Source organism: Trichosurus vulpecula, chromosome 4 (genome assembly GCF_011100635.1).
Source record: "Trichosurus vulpecula isolate mTriVul1 chromosome 4, mTriVul1.pri, whole genome shotgun sequence".
Taxonomy (NCBI): domain Eukaryota; kingdom Metazoa; phylum Chordata; class Mammalia; order Diprotodontia; family Phalangeridae; genus Trichosurus; species Trichosurus vulpecula.
This window is the reverse complement of record NC_050576.1, coordinates 42,842,356-42,866,858: the sequence shown is the minus strand read 5'-3', so window position 1 is coordinate 42,866,858 and position 24,503 is coordinate 42,842,356. Positions and strand designations below refer to the sequence as shown.

At 41.6% G+C, this 24,503-nt stretch overlaps 1 protein-coding gene across 1 annotated transcript in view; it reads left to right on the top strand.

Moving 5' to 3' along the window:
• Positions 1–24,503, top strand: part of HS2ST1 (heparan sulfate 2-O-sulfotransferase 1) — a 226,120-nt gene that overhangs the window by 166,502 nt on the left and 35,115 nt on the right. The window contains exon 2 of the mRNA XM_036753980.1: positions 12,674–12,912. Coding sequence (XP_036609875.1) covers positions 12,674–12,912 — 239 coding nt within the window. The remainder of the gene's footprint in view (positions 1–12,673; positions 12,913–24,503) is intronic.

The window sequence follows — 24,503 nt, the reverse complement described above, 5'->3', positions numbered from 1 at the left end:
ATGAAGAAAAAATATTTTAATAGATTTAAGTCATTGAGTAGTGGAATTAGTAGATAAACTTTGGCAGTGTGACTCTGTTTTTGGTAAAATGTTGCACAGTCTCAGTAGTCTTCCTCTTGATCTCTTTCCGTAGGTCATCATTTTCCCATCCCCTAAGTGTTGCCCACCATCCGGGGCTGTCCTCTCTTCGTTCCTGGTACAAGCTCTTTCAGTAGCCTTGCCCATTTTCACCTATATGTGACTAACTTTCAAACCTCTATCTCCACTTCCAACTTTCCCCCCATGTTCCAGTTCTATATTTCCATCAGCCTCCCATCACGTGAACATCCCACTGACACCACAAACTCGAGTCAGCCAGCATCTATTAGGTTCCTACTATGTGCCAGGCACTGAGCTGAGCATTGGGGATACAAAGACAGGTAAAAATTGACCCCCCCTTTGAGGGAGTTCACAGTCTAATGAAGGAAATGACATGAGCCATTATGTCCAACCAAGGTATAGACAGGATACATTTGACATAATCAGCAGAAGGAAAGGGGATACAGAAAGTCTTCTTGTAGGAGGTGGGTTTTAGCCGGGACTTGAAGGAAGCCAGAGAGGAAGATGAGGAGGGAGAGAATTCCAGACATGGGGACAGCCAGTGAAAATTCCCGAGTGGGGAAGTAGAACATCTTGTGAGAAATAGCAAGGAAGCCAGTGTTACTGGAACACAGAGTATGTGGGGGGTGAGAACGGTTTAAGAAGATTGGAAAGGTAGGAAGGGACCAGGTTATAAAGGGCTTTGGTCCAGGAGGTTATAGGGAGCCACTGGAGGTTATTGAAGTGGGGGCAGAGGATGGGGTGAAATCATCAGATCTGTACTTTAGGAAGATCAGTTTGAGACCTGAGTGGTGAATGGACTAGAGTCAGGGAGACCTAGCAGAGGGCTACTGCAGCAGTCCAGGTATGAGGGGATGAAGGGCCATACCAGGTGGCGCTAATGTCAGAGAAGAAAAGAGGGCTAATATCAGACATACTATGACAGTAGAAATGGCAATCCTTGGCAACCGACTGGAAATGGTGAGCGGATGTAGGAGAGTTTGGATCAAGGGCATAGGTTTATGAGTAGTAGTGACTGGGGGATGTTGCTGCCCTGGACAGAGATAAGCGAGTTCAGAAGGGGGATGGGTTTGGGACAGGATAATGAGTTCTGGAGAAGGGAGGGGAGGGGAGGGGAGGAGAGCAGGAAGAGGAGGGTGAAATTCTGCTGACATTCTTTCCTTCCTTGAAGGCAAAGCTCAGGGCTCACGTTCTCCATAGTTCTCCTGCCTTGAATCCCTCCCATCTTCTGGAATCTCTCATACCAGGCTACCATTTATGCATATATTCAAATGTCTGTTTTAACTAGACATGTCTCCTCCCTTCTACAAGAATATAAGCTCCTTCAAGGTTCGGGTTGAGTTGTTTTTCCTCAGGTTATGTTGCATGACATCATACCTGAAATATTTCCATCAATTGCATACCTAAAATTTTAAATACTCTCATTCAGTAGAAGAATGGATATTCCTACTTGGGCTTTTGTATTCCCCGAAACACTATATTTAGCTATTAGCCTGTTCACTCTACCTTACTCAAGGAAATAAAGACTGAATATCTTAGAGGATACCAGAGGGCTGTTAAGATTGATCAAACCTTGAAAGTGTATCTTATTTAAGAACTTCATATTTTAAAATACTTATCAACAAAAAAGCATCACCTGTTTGATAGCAAGTAAAATATAACTTGTATTCTTTCGTTGTAGATATCTCAGAGACATTAAAAAAATATATTAGTGCATATGGGATTGCTACAGCATGGTTATAATCATTTTCCTAGCAGGTAACAGTTTTAAACTGTATTTCCAAACATTTCACCAGTAATGTTGAGGCTTAGGGATGCTGGGACCTCAAAATAGTGACAGGCAGGTCCTGCCCAAATAAATTCGACCCAAGCTTTCAGCCAAAGAGAAACAAAGTTTATTAACAATCCGCCATATTGGCCAGACTCTTAAGGAATCTGAGCATTTGTATCATTGATGCAAGTGGGCCAGATTGAATCTGAGCACCTTCGTGGAAACAAGATGGATCTATATACAGAAAGACTGTGGGAGGGATCTAGAATCGGCCAAGCACTCTGTGTGAGGAAAAGGGGTCTAGGGAAGATCTTGATGGGAGTGTCCAGTAGGCTGGGGTGACTAGAGATCTGAAGCCAGGAACCAAGAGAATGAGGTTTTGGTAGGATCAAGGGTGGAAGTAGCCAAGATAACAGACTGTGGAGAGTTAGGCTAGGTTAAGGATAGCCAAGAATTGGGCATAAGGAAAGGCTTATAGCCCCAGGTGAACTCCAGATCAAGTGGGGAAATTCAAGGAGAGTTTGAGGTGGGGTTTTCCAGGGCCCCTAGACAAATGGGACCCAAATTCTTTTGGGGTAAGGGGCAAAGGTCTGGGCTTGGGCCCATACTCCATCAGTAAGACAAAGTTAAAAAATAAATTTGATTCATCTTTTACTTTGCATGATTCAAATCACTAGTGGATTCCTCATATGCTGTCATGTATATTAAATTCTTTATTTTCTGTCATGTACAATGTGAGCCCATTAAAGGCAGAGACTTATTTCACATTTATATTTGCATCCTGGTGCTTAGCACACAGTAGACAATTAATAAATAGATGTTGATTAAGGTGTACTCAACTTCAAATGAAGTATGTGTATGTACCAAAAGTTGTTTGTACAACTAAGTGTACAAGCAATGGGGAGGGAGGTAAAAATGGGAACAGGTAGATTTAGATCCCATGTAGGTTATTATACGGTTTCTGAATTTGGGGTAACTCCTGTTAAATACTTACCTCTTCACTAGTAGCCAGTAGTTTACTAGGGTTCAGGTTATCAGGTAGCTGTACTTACAGAACTGATTCTTGCCTTCCTGTCTCTTTGGGGACTAAAGCAATTCAGGGGCTTTGAATTTAATTGACTTTGCATTATTTTTGTTGAAGTGAGTATAAAAGTCTAATCAATAAAAATGTGGCCTTTGAACGTCTTTGGGCGTTTGCACTCTTTTTTTGTTTGTTTTGTTTCTGGCAGGGCAGTTGAGGTTAAGTGACTTGCTCAAGGTCACACAGCTAGTACATGTGTCAAGTGTCTGAAGCTGGATTTGAACTCAGGTCCTCCTGACTCCAGGGAGGTGCTCTACTCACTGAGTCACCTAGCTGCCCTCTCGTTTTCACTCTCCAAAGTTAATTTTTCACATTCTCAGTAACCCTTGTGAAATAAAATATCCTACAGGTTAGTTCTAAATTTTTGTCATTTCTGTAGACTAAAGATTCAAACCAGGAAGATGACTCCCAAATGTGTTGGTGTATATCTCAAACTTTAATCACCACCACATCACCAACTGCCTGCTGAGTATCTCCACCAGAGATAGGCATCTCAAAGTCAGCGTGTCCAAAACAGAACTCACTTCACCCCTAAGCTAACCCTCTCCCAACTTCCTACAAATAATGACAGCTCCTGTGTAGCTAGCACTTTGAGAGTTTACAAAGAATTTTTAAAAAAATGCATTATCCCATTTGAGCCTGATTATAACCTTGTGACCGCACCTAGGTCAGGATTAGTTGGAATGATGAATCCCCTGAAGTGGTTTCACGGGTCATATTGACACTGCATGTTTCCATTGGGCCAGAACCTATGCCTGTAGTTTACATCATTGTAGCTTCAGATAGCGTGAATGTGAATCAGCGCAGCCACTGCAGGGAATTTGTTATTCAGACTAGTTGGGACCTAGCTGTCATGGTTGGTGATGATGATGATGATGATGATGGTGGTGGTGATGATGGTGGTGATGATGATGGTAAGGATGATGAGGATGGTGATGATGGTGATGGTGGTGATGATGGTGATGGTGATGGTGATGGTGATGATGGTGATGATGATGGTGATGGTGATGATGATGGTGATGGTGGTGATGGTGATGATGATGGTGATGGTGATGATGATGATGATGATGGTGATGATGGTGATGATGATGGTGATGATGGTGATGATGATGATGATGGTGATGGTGATGATGATGATGATGATGGTGATGATGATGATGATGATAGCCAGTGAACATTTATATAATACTTTAAGGTTGCAAAGCACTTTACAAACATCATCTCTTTGGAGCCTCAAAACATCCCTGGGAGTGAAGTGCTATTATCCCCATTCTACACATGATGAAATAGATAGAAGGTAAAGGACTTGCCAGAGTCACACAACTAGGAAACATCTGAGGCTGGATTTGAATTCAGGCCTTCCTAACTAACTCTGGGTCCAGCTCATTCACTGTGCCACCCAGCTGCCTGGAGGTGTGACAGGTCTTTATCCCCATCTTACAGATGGGGATGTTGAGGTTCAGAGGTATGATAAATAACTCAGCCATAGTCACACAGCTAGTTGGTGTCAGAGACAGAATCCAGACTCATCTCTTCCTAACCCATGTCCCCACTTTATTCTCCATATGACACATTTCCTCCATTCCTGTTGAGGGGGCCACTATTCTTCTAGCAACCCAGATTCACGACCTCCTTGGTATGATCCTCAGTCCCTGCCTCTCTCTCACCCTGACAGCCAAGTCTGAATGAATAGCCGGACCTCCTTCTCCTCACAAAGGCACCACTCATCTCTGCTCTTGGTGTTTGTCCTTCTCAAAGAGGACCAGTGATGTCATGAGGGTGCCGTCTTGACTCTCGAGTGAATTGGATTTAAGTGAGGCAGGGCTGTGCAGGGTCATCAGAGTCCAGTGGCATGATGAATCAAGATGACTGGCGATGGCCCAGCTTTCTCCTCTTATTCAAACTAGTGCCGCATCCTCATTTACCTTCTGCTTCCAGTCCCTCCCACTTCCCTTCCTAAGCCATCCTCCACAAAATGGTTTTCTTAACTCACAGGTCCAACCAGCTTACTCTCCTCTTCAACCTCCATTGGGTCCTCATGGCCTCTAAAATAGCTTGGCAAAGAAAACCAGTTGCAGTCTTTCTCGAGCCCGCCTGTCCAGATTTATTTCACATTATTCCCCTTCACAGATGCTGTGTTTGGGCCAAACTGTCCTCCTTTTTATCCCCCTCCTGGATCTTTCAGGAAGGTCACTTTAGCCCCGGAATTCCCTGTAGCCTCTTCTTTGGGTTAGATGGTTCCTCTCAGAACCTCTGTTTAAAGATGAAGGTGCTTAGGCAAGCCATATCTTCATTCCTCCTCAGGCTGCATCCTAGACTTCCCTTGCCAAGCTACCATGCTGGCTACCTTTATTTTATCCACCTGCTTCTTCAGGTTCTTTTTATGAGTTATCTTTCCCCTTTGGAAGGTAGGTTGCTTGAAGACAGGAACTGTCATTCTCTCTGCTTGTATTTGTGTTCCCAACACTAGACATGGTGCCTGGCACATTATAGGTGAAAACAAATGCTTGTTGACTCTCGTCTCTGTGCCTTTACACACAGGCTGCCTCTCCACTCCTGGCTGCCCTACCTTCTCACCTCCGATTTTTAAATCCTTAGCTTCCTTCATGTCACATGCTTAGGTGTTGCTATCTGTGCAGAGCCGTTTGTTTCCTTTATCCTCCTAATTAGCACTTTTCTACTTTTCCCATTCCATAAATCCCATGCTTGACAGCATGGAAGCACCTTGAGATAATATTTTTCCATTGGACATTATCACCAGCATCTAGATCTAGCACAGTGTATCGCTCATAGTAGGCAGTTAATAAGTACTTGTTGAACTGTTCAGTTGAATAAATTAATAATGAACTTGCATCCATCATTGAAAGCAGTGTGATATTAAAATTCCCTCCATCCCTAGGCTGTCCTTTAAGTTAGAACCACTGTACATTGAAGAGCAATACGAATAATTTCCTTTTGTATAGAACTTCTCATAATGGTAGCGTTTCAATCCCTTATCAAACACGAGCAGAATATGATGAACCCTCACCTTGTGGGTAGGATGGAAAGTGTTGACACCATCTGCAGTGCAGTCACATCATGAATTTGAGGCTCCCAGATAGGTCGTGCCTCCCACTCTACCATCTATCATCATTCCCCCCCCCCCCAATCTGCATTTTATAGTGAACAGCTAACATGCCTATTAACATCCACTGATATTGAATGACTTACTCCTTTATACCTCTGTTTATTTTACTTTATTCTGTGTAGAGATAAGAATTTTATGTCTTTCTTTTCAAAGGCTGTGGTAATCTTGATATCCTTATGAAACATCATCAATTCTTAGGCGTAAAATAGCTTCAGTGAAGCTAGCGAAGAGATATAATGTTGCAAGCTTGTGTCTGTCTTGGGACATGGCACAGACTTGGGAGATGCCGCAGAATTAAGTTTCCATTGTTATAAAGGACTGGACGTAGAAAACCAGTGGTGTGGGATCTGTAGAGATCTGTGGAGCTAGATTTTGTTGTCCGGTCATTTTCGGTTGTGTCTCACTCTTGGTGACCCCATTTGGGGTTTTCTTGGCAAAGATACTAGAGAGGTTTGCCATATTGATCTCCAGATCATTTTACAGATGAGGAAACTGAGGCCAACAGGGTTAAGTGACCTGCCCAGGGTCACACAGCTATTGTCTGAGGCTAAATTTGACCTCGGGAAGATGAGTCTTCCTGATTCCAGGCCTATCACTATGCACTATAGCGCCACCTAGCTGCCTTGTAGAGCTAGAAGAAATGTTCATAGATGAACAAACTAATTCCCTCTGAGGCTAAGTTACTTCTTCAAGATCGTGAGTGGCTGAACTGTATTTCAGTTCAAAGTCCCTAAGCCCCCAGGCCTGTCTTCTACCCCACTGGTGCTTGCAAGAGCCATCCTTGCTCCTTCAAGGACCCTGGTGCTTTTTCTAAGTGCTAGGGTATGTGCGCATCTGAACATTCATAAGCTATACATTAAAAAATAATAATAAGGGGCAGCTAGGTGGCGCAGTGAGTAGAGCACTGGCTCTGTAGTCAGGAGGACCTGAGTTCAAATTCGGCCTCAGACACTTGACACTTGTACTAGCTGTGTGACCTTGGGCAAGTCACTTAACCCCAATTTTCCTGCCAAAAAGCAAAAAAAAAAAAAAAAGCTAACAAAAAAAATAATAATTTAGAACTAACTCAAACTATGCTTTGCTTATAGTTTTTGGCTTCAACATGTAGAAAAGTTAACTTCAATATTTGAAGTTTTAAGAATTGATTGCCTACGTTCCAGTTTTGATGTTATCAATAAATTTGATGACTAATATAATCCCCAAAGATTCAAGAAACTCCAAAGCAACTCTAGTGAAAGAATGCATAACAACTTGGATTAGAAGGATTAGAACCAACAAATACTGACCAAGTACATGCGTATGTTGAAAACACCCTCACTGTTTTTCAAGAATGTTGTCACTGGGAAAAAAGAATGAATTATGTGTGTGTGTGTCTTTATTTTTCTGTTTACCATGAAGTCTGGTGGGCTAGCTACATGGTGGTAGTATCATAGATTTCAAGCTGGCAGGTATGTTTTTGAGTTCATCTGCACCAAATCCCTCTTTTATAGACAAATAAATATGGGCTCAGTGAGGGGAGAAACTGCTTTGAAGCCAAGTCCTGAGACCCTGATTACTCTTTCCCTTTAAGTCACCCCTTGACATTCCTGGGGTTGTGTTCCTGATGACTCCCAAGGATATGGAAGCCTCAACTGAAACAGAAGTCAGTCCTTACCACTCCTCTCAACAGTTTACAGATGTGGCAATAAGACTATTACACCAATCAAGGTCTATTATTCAGTATTTTTTTTTTCTTTGCGGAAATGAAATAAAATTTTTATCCAAGTCTGTGATAAAAGGAGCCTTAACTTTCCGAAGCTGACATTTCCAAACTTCTTCATTATGTGATGAAAATAATAATTCATTAATTTATTTAATGTAGGTGAAAGGACAGTGAACAGAAAGGCACTGTACTAGTGAGTATTTAATAATTACCCAGAATTTTAACAGTGCATATAGTATTGTTATTTAAGGAAAAGATCCAAATTCCCCAATAGAGCAAATGTTACGTTAAAGAATGTAATAAACCAAGGACCATGATCAATTTTAACAGATATATTATTTTGTATACCGGGTGGTGGTGTGGGTTTTTTTTAACCGCATTAGTTCTCAGTAAACAGAGAAGATGGGAGCTTCCTGTTCTGTGACATCTATTTAATACTTTTATTCCATGAGTTGGATGCATAGTTCTTAAATCATCATTTTGAAAATATTTATTAGAGCGTGTGCAGTTTTACAAGCAGATGAAGTAATTACAAAAAAAAAAATGGTTAAAGTTGCAGTTGACCTTTAGTCACCTGTCCCCTGAAATCTAAATTGGCTTAGTTGTTTCTGAAACCCCACATAATTTTTTTTCAGTCCCTCATTTCAGACAAATGGGCAAGACTAGATTCTGAATCGTCAATTGAGAGTTACATGAATCGTTTAAAGGCAATTTCACGCCCATCTGGGCTGCTGGAGGAGAGGCTCCTGTCTGTCAGCTGTCACCAGCGTTGCCTTGGCCCTTTAGTAGAAAAGCAGTGTATGTAGCTGTAACATCAGAACTAGCTCACACTGTAAATAACTGGAGGGGTTTGGGGGAAAATTTCTTTTTAAAAAAATTCTATATCTACTGTTCATTGGCGCACTCAATACATATTTGGTGAATTGAATCATTATGGCACCAGCCCCAAGAGATAGATAGATGGTTATAATAATACAGTGTTTTATCTTAAAGAGTCATTCACAGATCACTGTACATTTGAAACTGAAGCCTTGTGAAGTAACAGGTCAATGGGCTAGTTAATATTTAGAAATCTACAGACTAGTATTCAGAAATCCACAGGCTAGTTAATATTCAGAAATCCACGGGCTAGTTAATATTCAGAAATCCATCTCCTGAATTATAGTTAAGGGACTGAATTTCAGAACCACTGGACGATATTTACTCACATGGACCAGTAGCTGCTTCTGTTCAGAGTGGACATTGAGGAGGCTGGGTCAGCAGTTGGTGGATGGAATTTTTCTAGGAAATTAAACTGAAGATGGGTGTCATAGCCCTTTCATCTGGGCCTAGATATGAACAATCACTTAATCTGTCTGGGCCTTAGATTCCTCATTTGTGGAATGAACTTTTTAGCGGAGATGATCCCGGAAGGCCTTGCCAGCCAAGAAAGGGAAGGGCATTCGTTAAGCACCTACTATATTCCTTGCCCTGTGCTAAGCACTTTACCATTATCTCATGTGATCCTCACAACCCTAGGGAGGAATGTGGTGTTATTCCCATTTTACAGTTGAGGGAAACAGAGTCAGGTGGATGTTAAGTGACTTGTCCAGGGTCACACAGCTAGCAAGTATCTGGGTTCGAGCTCAGGTCTTCCGACTCCAGGCGCAGTACCCTATCCCCTGTACCATCTAGCTGCAGCTGCTCCAGCTTTAGCTGTGATTTAGTGCATTTCTGTTCAGTTAAGCACCATGGGGAAGACAGATGCACTGTACTCAGTCCCCTTACAACTCTGTTAGGGAGACAAGACTTAGGCATTCGATTGAATTGGGACAATTGGAAAACATCATATCCCCCTCGTAATCAAATGCCAAAATATAGAAGACAGGCGGCAGTTTGAATTATGAGAAGACAGAGGTTGAAGGAACAAACCAGCCAAGCCCGGCCACACTTTCTAGGCTTTGGTGGGAACCCATCTAGTTTTTCGCACTGTCAACCCACCAGGGATGGTTGAATCGCGTTCAACTGATCTCCCGCCCTTTTTACTCTCTCCCCGTTGTATACTTATCCTTGTATGGATCCCCTTCCCCTCATAGAAAGTAAGCTCTTTGGGCAAAGGAATTGTTTCCTGTTTTCCCCTCTATAGCTTGGGGCCTGGGTCATGTAGACTCTTAGCAGCTGTTTGCTGACATCCCAAACCCAGGTTAGAGTGATGGTGTGGTTTCTTCTCTTAGAACCTGAAGGGCACATTTACATTTGTAATCAAACTGAAGGACTGTTAAATCTTAATCAGTTGTCTTGGCCATCTTTGTTCCCATACTCTCTCCAGTGCATCCAGGATCTCATGGACTTGGCTCCTTCCTCCAACCTGCAGATGACAACCCTGCATATCCTGTGCCTTTGCCTGTCCTCGCCTTTCTCCCCCCACAAAATAAATTAGAGTTAATGGCAGACCCTAAAACACCTTTGCCATTAACATTAATCTATTTTTGTTTTCCCAATTCACGGTTCATTTTTGCAGTTGTCTGGTGTTCTGTGCTGGCCGGTTGCCCTTCTGTGTTAGACACCGATTTCAAGTTTGAGAAATTGTTTGCTCATGTGAAGTGGCTTGTGGGAGCCTGAGAGGGCTTTCTGGGCACACTTCACTTGACAATTCTCTTCACTTGAAGGTTAAATTGGCATTTGCACATGTCTTCACAGGTGGTCCTGAAGCTGTGGGCTTTGGGTAAGTGAGTGCTCAGAATGCTAGGGAAAATTGAAAAAGGCCCCACCACTGTATCTGCAAGTAAAATGCAGAAATGCTATTGACACCTCTTTAATTGTTCTCAGTTTGGGTGGAGGGAAATTGTGCCCCAGGCTACACCTGTCTTAATGTCTGTAAGATTTACCCTTTCACTAACCAGAACAGTTTTCTTATGTTTCCTTTTCTTTTCTTATTTTTCGTCTCCAATAAAATATCTACAAAAAAGAGGCAAAATTATTTAGGCCAACACTATATCCTGTTTTTATGCAACTTTTTAAGATCATGAAATATCCCAACCACTTAATAAGCTCCATGGTAAATGTCCTATAAAGCCGATGTTACTTACCAGTAGTGAACCATATGTGACTCTCTTTGCCATGCAAGGGTGCTATATGTATCTTATCAAATCCCTCATAAAAATGTTATTCAGAACGTGATAAGCTCAGAAAACTGGGCCTCTCCCCTGGAGTGGACAGAGCATTCAGTTTGGATTTCAATAATTTGGGGTTCGGATTCCCCACTCTGGTACTCTGGTACACAACACTTCTTGTGACCTTGATCGATCACTTAACCACTCAGGGCTGTAGTTTCCTTACCTAAAGAATGACAGGGTTGAGTTGTATGGTCTTTGAAGCCCATTTCTGCTCTAAATCTGTGATATACCGTGATTCTATCACTTTATTTCGCTGGGCCTTAATTTTGTCACTTACAAAATAATACGATTGGGTTTCATGAGGTTCCTTCTGAGCACTCAATGTGCTATGCTGTGATCTCAAGTTATCGAACCTTTAATGGCTGTTTACTCTTTGAATCTGGCCATTCAACCAATTCCAAATTCACCTAAATTACACCATTGCCTACTCACATTTTTCCTCTTTTAAAATTTTTTTTTTTCTGAACTTAACAAGTACTAAATAGAATGAGCATCTCCATACACACAGCAAAACAGGAAAAGAAGATTTTTAGATGACAGCAGGGTGCTCCAGTCCAGACTTTCCTCTCTTTTCCTATCACACGTTCTAAGAAGACTCAATTACTTCTTCCTAAAGTTCTCCTTATTTCTATCAGAAGCAGATAATTTGTTGTTTTTTTTTTTTCCACCAAGGGTCATAGGCTCTTAGAGTTAGAACTGGAAGAGAACTTAAAAGTCATCTGTTCAAGCATCATCATTTTACACGTGAGGAACATGAAGCACAGAGAGGTTGAAGGACTTGCCCATGGTCACACAGCTAGGAAGGATCTGGCGGGTGGAGCAGATTCAAACCCAGGTCTTCTCAACTCTTATTTCAGTGAAATATTCCCTATATCAGTCCCTATCACTCCAGAAGAGAAATTTCCCTTGATTGAATCCTCTAAATTTAGGATGAAGTCACTGTTAAGCCAGTTTAAGAAGTTATTGTCCTGCTTTAGAAATGTCTAGAGAACTGAAGTCTTCCGTTGGTTGCCGTAACGTGCTTTTAACCACATATGATCATTTCCCAGACTTATCTTTTTCTTCTTTCTAGTTGGACTCATTGATATTACCACACAAATGCTTCCTACCATAATTCCCTTCTTGTAGTCTTCCCACACCACCACCACCACCACCACCACCACCATCCCAGCTACCTTTTAACTGCCCTCTTTCTTCTGAAAAGGTTTACCTTTTCAAGGCCATATTTGAATTGTGGGTCGTCTTCTACCCAATCTCAGCTTGTGACATCAGCTTCGCCTCCTTATGTTAGGATTTCAGATTTATCTTGTCTCGTGCACATTTTGTTTATTTGTCTATAAGCATTTTAAGCCATGGGTTTTATTATTTATTGCTACCCATTTTCTTGGTTTTGTTTCCTTTGGGCTTTCTTGGTATCTTCTGTTATTTCTTGCTAGACTTCAGCTGCTCGCTCTGGTACCCGCTTTGGTTTATTAATATTTGGTCAGTTTTCTCACTCTTTTCCATTTAAAGCCTTTTGTATTAGGTGATTTGTATGAGATTTTTAAAGTTACAGCATCAGAGGACATGCTTAGAACATCCTTCTACTCGAGATAACGTCAGTAAAGAAGATAGAATGCTTAATTGTTCTGCCTCCTCTGTGCAGCTGTCTTCCCTCTCATAGTTTGGACTAAATCCCAGCGTTCTCTGCTTCCTTCCAAACACTCCAATCTTATTCTTTGTCTGTTTCCTATTACAGAAAGGGCCATTGCGAGACATGAAGTGCGCGAAATTGAGCAGAGGCATACGATGGATGGTCCTCGGCCAGATGCAGCTTTGGATGAGGAGGAAGACATGGTGATCATTTATAACAGAGTCCCTAAAACGGCAAGCACTTCGTTTACCAACATTGCCTATGACCTGTGTGCAAAGAATAAATACCACGTCCTCCATATAAACACCACTAAAAACAATCCGGTGATGTCCCTGCAAGATCAGGTAAGCTCAGGGCAGAACTGCCCTTTGATATGTGTGTTCTCGAGGGTTTAGTTCCCAGCACTGCTCTCAAGAAGCATCTCATCTGGAAGAAATATACATTTCTTATCTCTTCTGGCTCCCACAAGCATCTTAAGGATTGTAACATGTACAGTTTTGTGGCCTGTGCTGCCCCTAGGATTATTGCTTGCACCTAGTAGGAGTTCAGTAAAATGGTGGCACAGTGGCTAGAGCACTGGGCTTGGAATCAGGAAGACTCATTCATCTTCGTGAGTTCAAATCTGGGCACATACACTTACTAACTGCGTGATCCTGAGCAAGGCAGTTTACCTTCTTTGCCTCCATTTCCTCATCCATAAGATGAGCTGGAGAAGGAAATGGCAAACTACTCCATTATCTTTGCCAAGAAAACCCCAAAATGGTGTCATGGAGGGACAGACACAAATGAAAGGACTGGACAGCACAACAAAAGTGTGTGTTGAATGAATGAGTTGTTTTCTTTTAAGTATGGTAGCAGAGTAAACTCCCCAATTAAATGTCCTTCAACAAAGCTGCATGCTATTTCAACAGTATCAAAATAGAGGTTATATAATTAATTGGTTCTGTTCCACAAACATTATTTAGCATCGTAGGGTCCAAGGCATTATGCCAGGTTTTGAGGTTAGAAAGATGGAAGGATGATCCAGTCTTTGACTTCCAGGAGGTTTTAGTCAAATGAGATGACACATGTAAACCACTTTGCAAACCTTACAGTATTATATAAATGCTCTCTGTCGTGGTCATAATTAACCTCAGTTTCTCTATAGATGTCACATTTACATTGTCTTATCATCATCATCATCATTATCACTTAATAATGATAGCTCTTTTATTAATTCAAGGATCTATAACTGTTGGGTGGGCTACACCCTCTACTGTTGAACGTGATGGCCTTTGAGAGTTGTTCATTCATTTCAGTTGTGTCCGGCTATATAATATAATGTTTTTGGATAGACCCGACTCATTACATAACCTCTATTTTGGTGCTGTGAAATAGCACGCAGCTTTGCTGAAGGACATTTAATTGGGGAGTTTACTTGGCTATTATACTTAAAAGAAAACAACTCATTCATTCTACAAACACTTTTGTTGTGCAGCTCAGCCCTTTCAGTTGTGTCTGACCCTCTGTGACGCCATTTTGGGGATTGCTTGGCAAAGACACTGGAGTGGTTTGCCATTTCCTTCTCTAACTCATTTTATGGATGAAGAAGCTGAGACAAACAGGGTTAAGTGATCTGACAGTTCTTGTAGCCAAAAAAGTTAATCCATTTGAAGCCTGCCTTCAGAAAGGTGGGAAAACCTGGTGATGAGCCTCTCCAGAATTAGAAATTTAACAGGTCCTCAGACAGGTAGGTAGTTCATCACCAGGTCTCTACCAGATAGAGTGTAGTATAAGTCATTGTGTCTTAACCAATGATGTAAGTAGTTTTTCTTAGAGGAATATGCGTATAAAATACATATATAGAAGATTCTAAGCAGTAATTATGACCCGATTTGTAACTGTCTTTATCCATCTCAGCTCAGCTTTTAGTAATTTCTGTGAATGAGTGATCAAAGCTTTGAGAGGTCAGAAATCCTATCTTTTTAAATTCTTTGTGTCCATAGAATCATAAAATCTCAGAATTAGAAAGGACTTTATAAGATCATACAGTTCAACTCATACCTCAGCAGGAATTCACTCCTTCCACCCTAAAAATTTCAACTCCTTTATAGTAAGTGTTGTCATTTTTATAGCTGAAAAATGGAGCCAATTCCATCTTTACTATCCTGGACAGGTGGTCATCCAGACCCTGAATAAATTGAATTTGTCTCCGAAAGCATCCTATTCAATAAGTATTTGTTGAATGATTGAATGGTTTGATTTTAAGAAAAGTGAGAAAATACTTAATAAAGTGTCAAGGGACAAAAACAGTTTACAAATAAAGAAATACACATAGTAAACCATCTCATGGAAAATTCAAATAGCCTTTTTAGCAGTAAAGTAAATTAGAATTCAAGTGACTAAGTTACTATTTGATACCTAGCAAACTAGCAAAATAAATAAAAATTATCAGCTCTAGTGATGAATAGGATGTCAGAAAACAGACACACTTATACATTGTTGGTGAAGTAAATAGGTCCATTCTTGCTGTATTATGATCTGGTTTAATGTAACCAAAAGCTGTAAAACCATATTTACCCTTTCTTTTGACAATTCTACTTGAGAATAATGGCCCAAAGAAGGGGAGAGGGAATTGGAACTGAGATTTCATTGGAAGGAGATTCCCTCCACCAGTGCAGGTCAGCACCCTCTTTACAATTTGTTTTTAGAATTTAGAGGGTTGCCTAGAGCAACACTGGCCACAGTACTCCTGAGTACCAGCAATCTAGATTAAAATAGAATTGGGAAATATTTTAACACAATAGATAAGAATACAATTAAACATTGAAAATACCACATTTTAAAACTAATTCATTTTGGGGCCCACAGGAATCCTTACTTAGGGTTTGGTGGCCCCCATTTCTATTTGAGTTTAACACCATTGGCCTGGAGCACTGAGGTTCAGTGACTTATCCAGGGCCACACAGCCAGGATGTGTCAGAGGAAGGATTGGAATTTTAGTCTTCCTAGATCTAGCTCTTTGTCCATTACACCACACTGCCTTTCCTTTCCAAGATACTTTTTCTTTTTTTTTTTTTTTTGGAGACAATTGGGGTTAAGTGACTTGCCCAGGATCACCCAGCTATTAAGTTTCGGAAGCTGGATTTGAACTCAGGTACTCCTGACTCCAGGGCCAGTGCTTTATTTGCTGCGCCACCTGGTGGCTCCCCCTTTCCTTACTCTTAAACAATTATGTAAGAGAATGGATGAAAGATGGACTGGAATTCTGAAACCTTCTGTTTGAGTGGCCTCCTTTGGAGCCAGGTGTCTTCTGACAGTGGCCTTATTAAGAAACTGTTCATAATAGTCCTATAATTAGGATAACATTTTCTCTGTATGAAAAGAGAGTTAAAATTGTTCCATTATAACAGAATGAATTGTTATCACACAATTTGGCCTAAGTGCACTCTCCACACTGACGCAGAAGATTGGAAGAGCAGTGGCCCAGAAGGGTACGATAGACCTGCTTTGGCAGGAGCCGTTTGCAAAGGCTGGTCGTCTACGCGTGTCATCTGTCCCTGTTATTCTTGGCTGCTGCGCACTGCACTCTCAGTCACTCCCGTCCCCATCACCAAAATCTACCGCCCTCCGCCAAACCAAATAAATCTGCTAAATGAAAAGAAACACGAGCTTATTTAGCTAAGTGGGTCATAAAAACGATACATTATGTAATGTCGCATATCTCAAGGGTAAATGCACTAAGTATCTGATTTTTATATGGTGTTCAGCAGGTTTTCAATCCATTTGCATTCCTGCTTCCCCGACTCCTTGTTTCTAAAGGAGCTCCTTCCTGAGGCTGCATAACAATTTGGAGATTGCCTCCGTCCTCTTGTTTCGCATCACCCCCTTAGCTCCGTTATCCCTTTGTGAGGGCTTCCTTTGTGTCCAGTGCTGGAGTTGATTGGCTGGCAATGGCATCTACCATTTTATCTCAGAAGCGTAAATTGACAGAAGCGCCTAAATATGACATTTATAGGTATCCTGTGCTCATACATTTTCCTAATTTCGTTTGGTTGAAAAGAAGCTTCTGTTTTTCTCTCAATAGCTTGTTAGTTGAAGAGAAAAATAAAACCGAGCGGTGGGAAAGCAGCATAAAAGCAATCGAACTGAATGCAGAAGAACACTTAGAAGGTAGCTTTGTGGGGCAGCTGGGGGGCTTGGTCTTGAAAACACGAGTACAGATGACTTCAAAACGTGCTCTATACCTCGTCAGGAGCTATGGATTAAGAAATTACTTTGGAAACAGAAACAGTTAAGGCTCAGACCTGTCTATGTAAGGACCAAGTGCATTATTTAGGGACTTAGTCTCCTATAAAAAAGTAATCCTTCAAGCAGTCCACCATTATCCTCTCTCTTCTTTTTTTGGAGTGACATTGAAGAAAGTGAAACATTTTATTATTTTCTGCATTGTTCTAAGACCTAGACTTCCAACAAGTGACCAGTGGTGACCTTATTCACCCCAGGGTGCAGGCTCCTTGGAGATTTTTAGCAAAAAATGGTTTTAGCCAAGGTCATTGTTGTTCTGTCATTTCAGTCCTGTGTTTTTGTGAGCCCATTTGGGGTTTTCTTGGCAAAGATACCAGAGTGGTTTGCCATTGCCTTCTTACAGATGAGAAAACTGAGGGAAGCTGGGTGAAGAGGCCAGATGTCCAAGGCCAGATTTGAACTTGCGAAGATGAGTCAGGCACGACACTTCATCTACTGCGCCACCTAGCTGCTCTTTAAACAGTCAGCCAGTACAAATGATCCGGTAGGATCATAGGAGGCAGAGAGGGAATGTATGTTAGAAGTTAATCCAACCCCTTAATTTGACAAATGGGAGAGTGAAGTGGCTTGCCAAAGGTCACACTGGTATTAAGTGGACAAGGCTGCATTTGAATCCAGGTTCTCTGAATCTCTTCACTCATACCACCCTCAAGAGCTTTAAAAGCACTTTCTCTTGCCTTATTTTACTTATCTGATTCCCCAAACAGTCCTTTCTAGTGGGAGGAATTATTACAGCCCATTTTAACTCCAGAGAGGTCAGCCCCAGGCTGGCAGCACCAAACTCTGGCTCGCTTTGGTCTTGAAGGAACTCTCTTTCTCCCCACCTGCTCTTGTCCTATGCTGCCCTGTGTCTGTTCACGTCATCCTCCATGTTCAGCCACCGTCCAAGGGAATCCTTTCATTTCGAGGTCATTGGTGTCAAAGTCAAGTAGAAACCTAAGGATCCTCGAAGGCCACAGACTGACTTTGTTTTGAAATGGAATACTCTCTGTGTCTTACTGTATTTTTATTTCGTTAAATGTTTCCCAGTTAGATTATAGTGGTGGGAGTGGCGTGGGCAGCAGGGTGCCCACCGGCCTTGTGTTGCACACCCCTGCCCCACAGTACCTCCTGCATCATTCTCTTTGTTGTGCCTAGCCTCTTGTAAATAGACAAAGCTAGGTGGTGTGATGGATGGAGCTCTAGGCCTAGAGTCAGTCTGACCTAAGTTCAAATCCTGCCTCAGAGTCTTACTGGCCATGTGACCCTAGGTAAGTCACTTCACCCCGTTTGCCTCAGTTTCTTCGTCTATAAAATGAGCTGTAGAAGGAAATGGCAAACGTCACCAGTATCTTTGCCAAGAAAACCCCAAAAGGGGTCAGCAAAGAGTCAGACATGACTGAACAGCTTGTAATAGCCTCCTAGTGGGTCTCCACACTGGGCCATTCTTTAATTCATTTCAACAAATGACTAATAGTGGGCCTTCAGGAATGGAGATCATGCATGGGGGTGGTACAAAACCAAAATGAAATAGTGAAGTAGCCCCGGGGGATCATCAAGGCTGTGGCAAATACAGTGAACTGCCTCAAAACGAGTTACTTTTTGATAATACCAACTCTACTTCCTTCGAATCAATGTCTCATTATTTGAAAATTGCTTTCTGTTAACCTTACATTCTTTTCTTGGTAAATTTTGTTTTAGCAGAACAAACAAAAATCAATTATATACCTCAAAAAATAAAAGAGAATAACATAAAAGGATTATTGCAGTTGATTCTATATGCAACATTACCCATTTGTAATTTATCATTTGTTAAAATAAGGGAAGTAGTGTCTTAACCTGATTAAGGAGTATCCATGAGTTGCCTTTGCTTTCACTGAATTTCTTTAAAAAAACCCAACATATGAATTGTCATACAACCTTTTACTTTTATTTACTATTTACTGTTATTTACTTTTATTGTTACATTCATCTATTTAATACACTAGCTATTATTATTACATAGTATGATTTTTGCTCTTCAGGTATTCAGAAATCCCTCCTCCAATCTGAGTTTATCAGCTTCTTTCTATGGATTCACCTCCAGATGATTCTATATATATTAAAATGTTTATATTATCTTTCAATCTCTCCATGAGAATAAGTTCCATAATTGTCCATTCCTATACATCATGGTGATTACAACCAAAGTCTTCTGTCATGCTCAGTTGTAATGGAAATTGATCTATTGGGAAATTGGTCTTAACCTACTATCATCTAAGTGCTATTTTCCTAAATGATCAAATGAGATTACATGTAAAGCCCTTTTGAAAATCTTAAAACACTATATAAATGTTAATTCTTCTTATTGCTAAACAGAGCAAAGCTCATGGAAATTCACGTTTTTAGGAAGAGTGATTTGAGGAGTTTTTTTCCATAATGGATCTCCCTGAAGGATCCCAATTGTTGAAGTACATCACAAAAGTGTGCCAGTTATCTGCTTCAGGCCATGGGACCGGGGGCCGGTTGAAAGCTCCTTTCTTACACACCAGCCTTATTCTGAATCGCCCCTTCTAGTGAGTTTGGATCTCAACACTCCCACAACCCTCTTGCCCTCCTATTATAACACCTGTAGGGAGCCCTGTAAACAATCCCAGGACTACCCTGTGCACACCCAGTGGCCCATACACGGAGCTCTGGGCAAGATGCAGCAAGTCCCAGGGAAGGAAGGAGAGGGAGCACAGCAGCTGCTTCAAGGGGGTGCGCCTGTCAGTCAAGGCAAGCACGATAAGCTTAGAGCTGCTATCAAGGCCACGCGTGTTTTCTTACAGTCTCTCAGGGGGTAGGAAGGTTAACATTGTTGGTTGATTAGAGTGTCTTATTCTGCTTTGTATCTCCCCTAGCACCTAGCCCAGGACCATGTACATAGTAAGTGCCCAATAAATGTTTATTGAGTGGAATTAAATGTGTACACTTCGTAGACAGTAATTATGAGCCAATTTGTTGCTGGCCTCATGAGCCTCTTCTCATCTTTACTAGTAATTGATGTATGTGTGTGTGTGTGTGTGTGTGTGTGTGAGAGAGAGAGAGAGAGAGAGAGATGAATTAAAACCCCAAGACTGAGTTTCTGGGTAATTAATAACCAATTTATTAATTAGACTAGTCAGCAATCAATAAATTCATGGTCAGTGGTTTCTCTTGGTAACCAAGAATGCCAAGGGAGACCCTGAAATATCTTTAAATCCCTTCTGAAAGGAAACGTCCCCCTGGTGGACATTTAATGAGGAGATGGGCTAACAGTCTGCAGCTGCTCCTGCTGAGAACTGGCTTGATCCTGAGACTCAGTTGCCTCCAGTCATCTGGGCAGGGGAAGCTGTCTCCTTCTGGACCTCTCTAGCTAGTTTCTCCTTCATGAGTGGAGATGCCCTAAAGTCTCATGGAGGAGACCAAGGAAAGGGGGTCCCCCCTCCAGACTGGATTCTGTTTATATTCTAAACAGAAATTCGGTCTCCACATCCGATGGAATCCTGCCCAACTAAGGAGCATGTGCCTGGAGGGCTGGGAGCAAATCTCTTCCCTCAGTCAGGCCCTTCAGAGGCTGACTGACCGACCTTTTCAGGAGTTGGATTTTAAGAGAAACAAAAAGAAGAGAGTGGATCTCAAATTAATAATTAGTTATTAACATAAAAGTATAATATTAATCTCATGTATATATTCGCACAAGTGTCTTTGGAGAGAAAGTTGTCTGCTTTCCAACCCCATCACCCAGCACAATGCCTTCCATGTAAAAGTGCTCTGAAATAGTGGTTGTCATTCAAACATTGAGTAGCCACATCAGAATCCTGAAACCTTTGACTTGGCATGGAGATTCTGGGCTTGCCTCAGGGCAGCACCCCCTGGTCAGGATGGTACTTTCCTCCTCCATTAGGACAGCAGTTTGGTTTTTGTTGGTCATTCTTAGTTTCAGGAAGAATATGTGGCAGAGGGAGGAAAAAGCCTTTTGGAGTTTTCCCTGTTTCGAATGACAGTGGGGTATGGTGGGAAGGACCCTAGACTTGGTCAGGAAACCTGCCTGTGGCCTTGATCAGTTGTGTGACCATGGGCAATAAATCACCAAATCTCTGTCTTGGTTCCCTCAGCAGCGAAATGAGTAGTAGCCTTGAACTCTCTACTGCACAGGCTTGTCATGAGGAAGAAGCTTTGTCAACCTCAAAGTGCTTGCTATATGAATGCCAGAAGTTAGTATGTGAAGACTTCCTGGATACTTGGGGTTTTTTTCTTGCATATTTCCACTGGAGGCTAGCTCTCACCTAAATTTAGTTGAATGACACTTTTCTGACCGTAGCTCTGCTCCCCAGCTATTGAAATGGATCACTCCCCATCATTTTATTAGATTTTTGCCTGCAACTGCTGTTTTTCAGTTGTATCTGACTCATCATGACCCCATTTGAGGTTTTCTTGGCAAAGATACTAGAGTGGTTTGCCATTTCCTTCCTTCCTTTTACAGATGGGGAAACTGAGGCAAGCAGGGTTAGGTGACTTGTCCAAAGTCACAGAGCTAGGACGTGTCTGAGGACAAATTTGAGCTGAGGACAATGAGTCTTCCAGGCCTAGCACTCTATCCACTGGGCCACCTTGCTGCCCCAAGTACACTTCACCAAATGTTGTTTGTTCTAGGGAAAAAAGTTTTAGATGAAACATTATTAGAGGTCAGTTCTCTGGAAGACACGGCGTAGTCTGTGCCTTGGATAGGTAACTTAAAAAAAGTACGGGAGAGTTGGTTTTGTTTTGTTGCTCTTAATTTATTAAAGACATTTTTGTAAAATGACATTGGTCAGGGCAGTTTTTTCTCTTGCTTTTTCAAATCCATGATGATTTTCCTCCCAGTCTTGGGATATTTTGCTTTCTTTGCCAAACCTAAAGGATTATTTACTGTCCAGAATTTTACCTGGCTCTCTTGAAGGCCTTCTGAATAGAATTTAAGATTTCAGCATCTCTTACAAAACTTACATGCAAAGTCTTTTTTTATTAGCCAAACAAGAAAGCAGCTCTTGGCTATTTTAATTTCCTAAAGAAAATGCTTTCTCTGGACTTTTTTGTTTACTTAAAATTAAATCGAAAGCTCAAAAAAACATGTTAGATTAATTCCCAACATCTCAGGAATCAGGATACAAATAAACAGAAGAGCTGTAGCTGTTACAGCAAGTCTTGCCAATGTACCAGGCAGGTTTTTTTCCTAGCAGTTGGGTCAGGATCAAGAGGAATCGAGTCTTGTTATGTCGATTGTATAGCACAGACACTGACTACCTGGACATCTGGTTCACCCTTGTGTCTCTACTGAAACTACTTTGTTGGAAAGCTGCATGAGGCCAAGGGAGGAAGGAGCAAAAAACCCCAAAGCGGGCACAGGAGAAGTCATTTTCTAAAAGTCAGATTTCTTATAACAAATTATTTAGAAACTGAAAGTAAAAGTTTAGAGGTTTGGTGCTTGCTAACCTATACTGCCATGTTCAAGGGAAAAGATTTTAATTATTGGGAAGTGTGATCCAAAATGCATTAAAGGTCAGAAAACCAATCCGGTTGCTACTTGTGTGGCCTTGGGCACGTCATTCGGTTTCCTCATCTGTAAAAGGAGGAGATTAGACTGGATCAGCTCTGATAGCCCTTCCATGGGGTCTCTGCGCAATCAAGTTTTTGGGGCATAGGCCTGGGGGTTTCCACACTCAGCTATTAATTTCACCACAGGTTTGGGACAGGCATAACTAACCTGGATTGAGGTGCGGCACAGGTGCCAACTTCCTTGTAGGGGAAGAATTTTTGGACTTTGTAGTACATCTAAGGATGTGAAAAGCTCAATAAATTCAGATGAATAAGGGCAGCTGAGTAGGGCCTTGGATAGAGCACTGGGCTCATCTTCACAAGTTCAAATCTGACCTCAGACACTTAGTAGCTGTGTGACCCTGGGCAAGTCACTTCACCCTGGCTGCCTCAGTTTCCTCATCTATGAAATGAGCTACAGAAGGAAATGATAAGCCACTCCAGTGTCTTTGCCAAAAAACCCTAAATAGATTCAAAAACTGAAAAGCAGCTGAACTGTAACAACTGACAAATAAACAATCAAACATATTACAACTCATTTATTTAGCACCTCGAGGCTGACTGAGTGCTCACTCCTCAAGCACTCTGTGAAGTGAACTTGAGGTTGGGTGAGTCTGAAGAGCAGAGGTTTACCCCTAGGCACATGGGGAGTGAGTGGTGGGGCCAGAATGAGAGCTGGGGCTCTTGACCTCCCTCGTTGTCTCTTTCCTTTTTGCCACGTTGAATGAAGGAAGGGAACGGTTTGCTCGATGAAGATTGGTAATCAGATGAGGTTCCAAAGTGAAGCGCATTGGAGCTAAATCTTCTTGTGCAGGGAGAGAATGGAGTTTGTTCTGGCCTCAAATTAAAATGGATTGTCACTGGTGGAGAACCCCACGGCTTTGGCCTGACCATTTCACAGTGGTTTAATCAGCAATGATCTGCCCAGAAAAACAGCTTCTATGCCCTCCTAGTAGGATTCAACAGCAGGAGTGTTTCTCTTTTCATTTGTCTTGGAAGTAAAGGGAACAGGTTAGTCTTTGTACTGTCCATGTTGGGGGTGAGGGGTGGGAGGGACAGCAGAATCCTTTATTTTAATTTCCTTTTTAATATCCCCTCCCCAGCTATCACTCAGACATGTGGCTGAAAGTACACCATTCCCTATTAATTGTACACATTTCTTTTTAGCAGCATCTGTTAGATTGTCTTCTCCCAAACCTTCTTTAGACCTTCATTCAAATTTTGCCCGTTTTTCCTCCTTATATCAGGGAACTACCCTTTCTTACTTAATCTTATCCTATAAAGCAGTTTTATAACAAGCCACATAAGGGATGTTTATTTTAAGTAAATGAAAGAGTAGGAGTGAGTGGAATAGAGTAGATAGTAATTACCCAACTTAATAGTAGTACTCATTCAATAGATAGTAATTAACCAGTTGGAATTTGGCCAGAGTAGTCTGGCTGACATTCCCACCCTTTTATGTGGTCAGAAAAAAGGTTTTCTGTTTGTTTGTTTTTTGTTTTTAACTTGAGTCATCAGAATTTTGAGTTTGATCTCTTTCAAATAAAGTGTTCTAGGTTCTTAGTGGGACAACACTTTCTCTCCCCTTTTCTAGAGTATTGGTTTTGGTCTGACTCAGCTAGCCCTGAAATTAGAAGTGACTACTCCTGCACAGCCTGGTCTCTCTAAAGGTCTCCTGCATGATTGCTCACTGGTCTGTCTCGGCTCTAGTTATAAAATGTGACAAAAATCACCGCTTGTGATGGTTCTGCTCTAGGCTGGCCATAAAAACATCTCTTTTCATAGACCTTAGCTAATGACCCATTCCCGGACATCTTTCTTTACAGCCTAGCTCAATCATGGCAGTAAAGTTCCCTTTTAATCCAAGCATTGTATTTTCAGTTTTCCCTGACCTTATCTAGTCAGTCAGTCAACCAGCATTTATTAAATACCTACTATGTGCTGTGCCAAGAGCCAGAGAAACAAAGGTAAGGTCCAGCACCTTTTCCCAAGGACTTCACGGCCTTTTGAAGGAGACAGAATGCAAAGAACCACATACACACAAGAAATATGCAGAATTAATTGGAGATTATCACCGAGGGGAAACACTTAG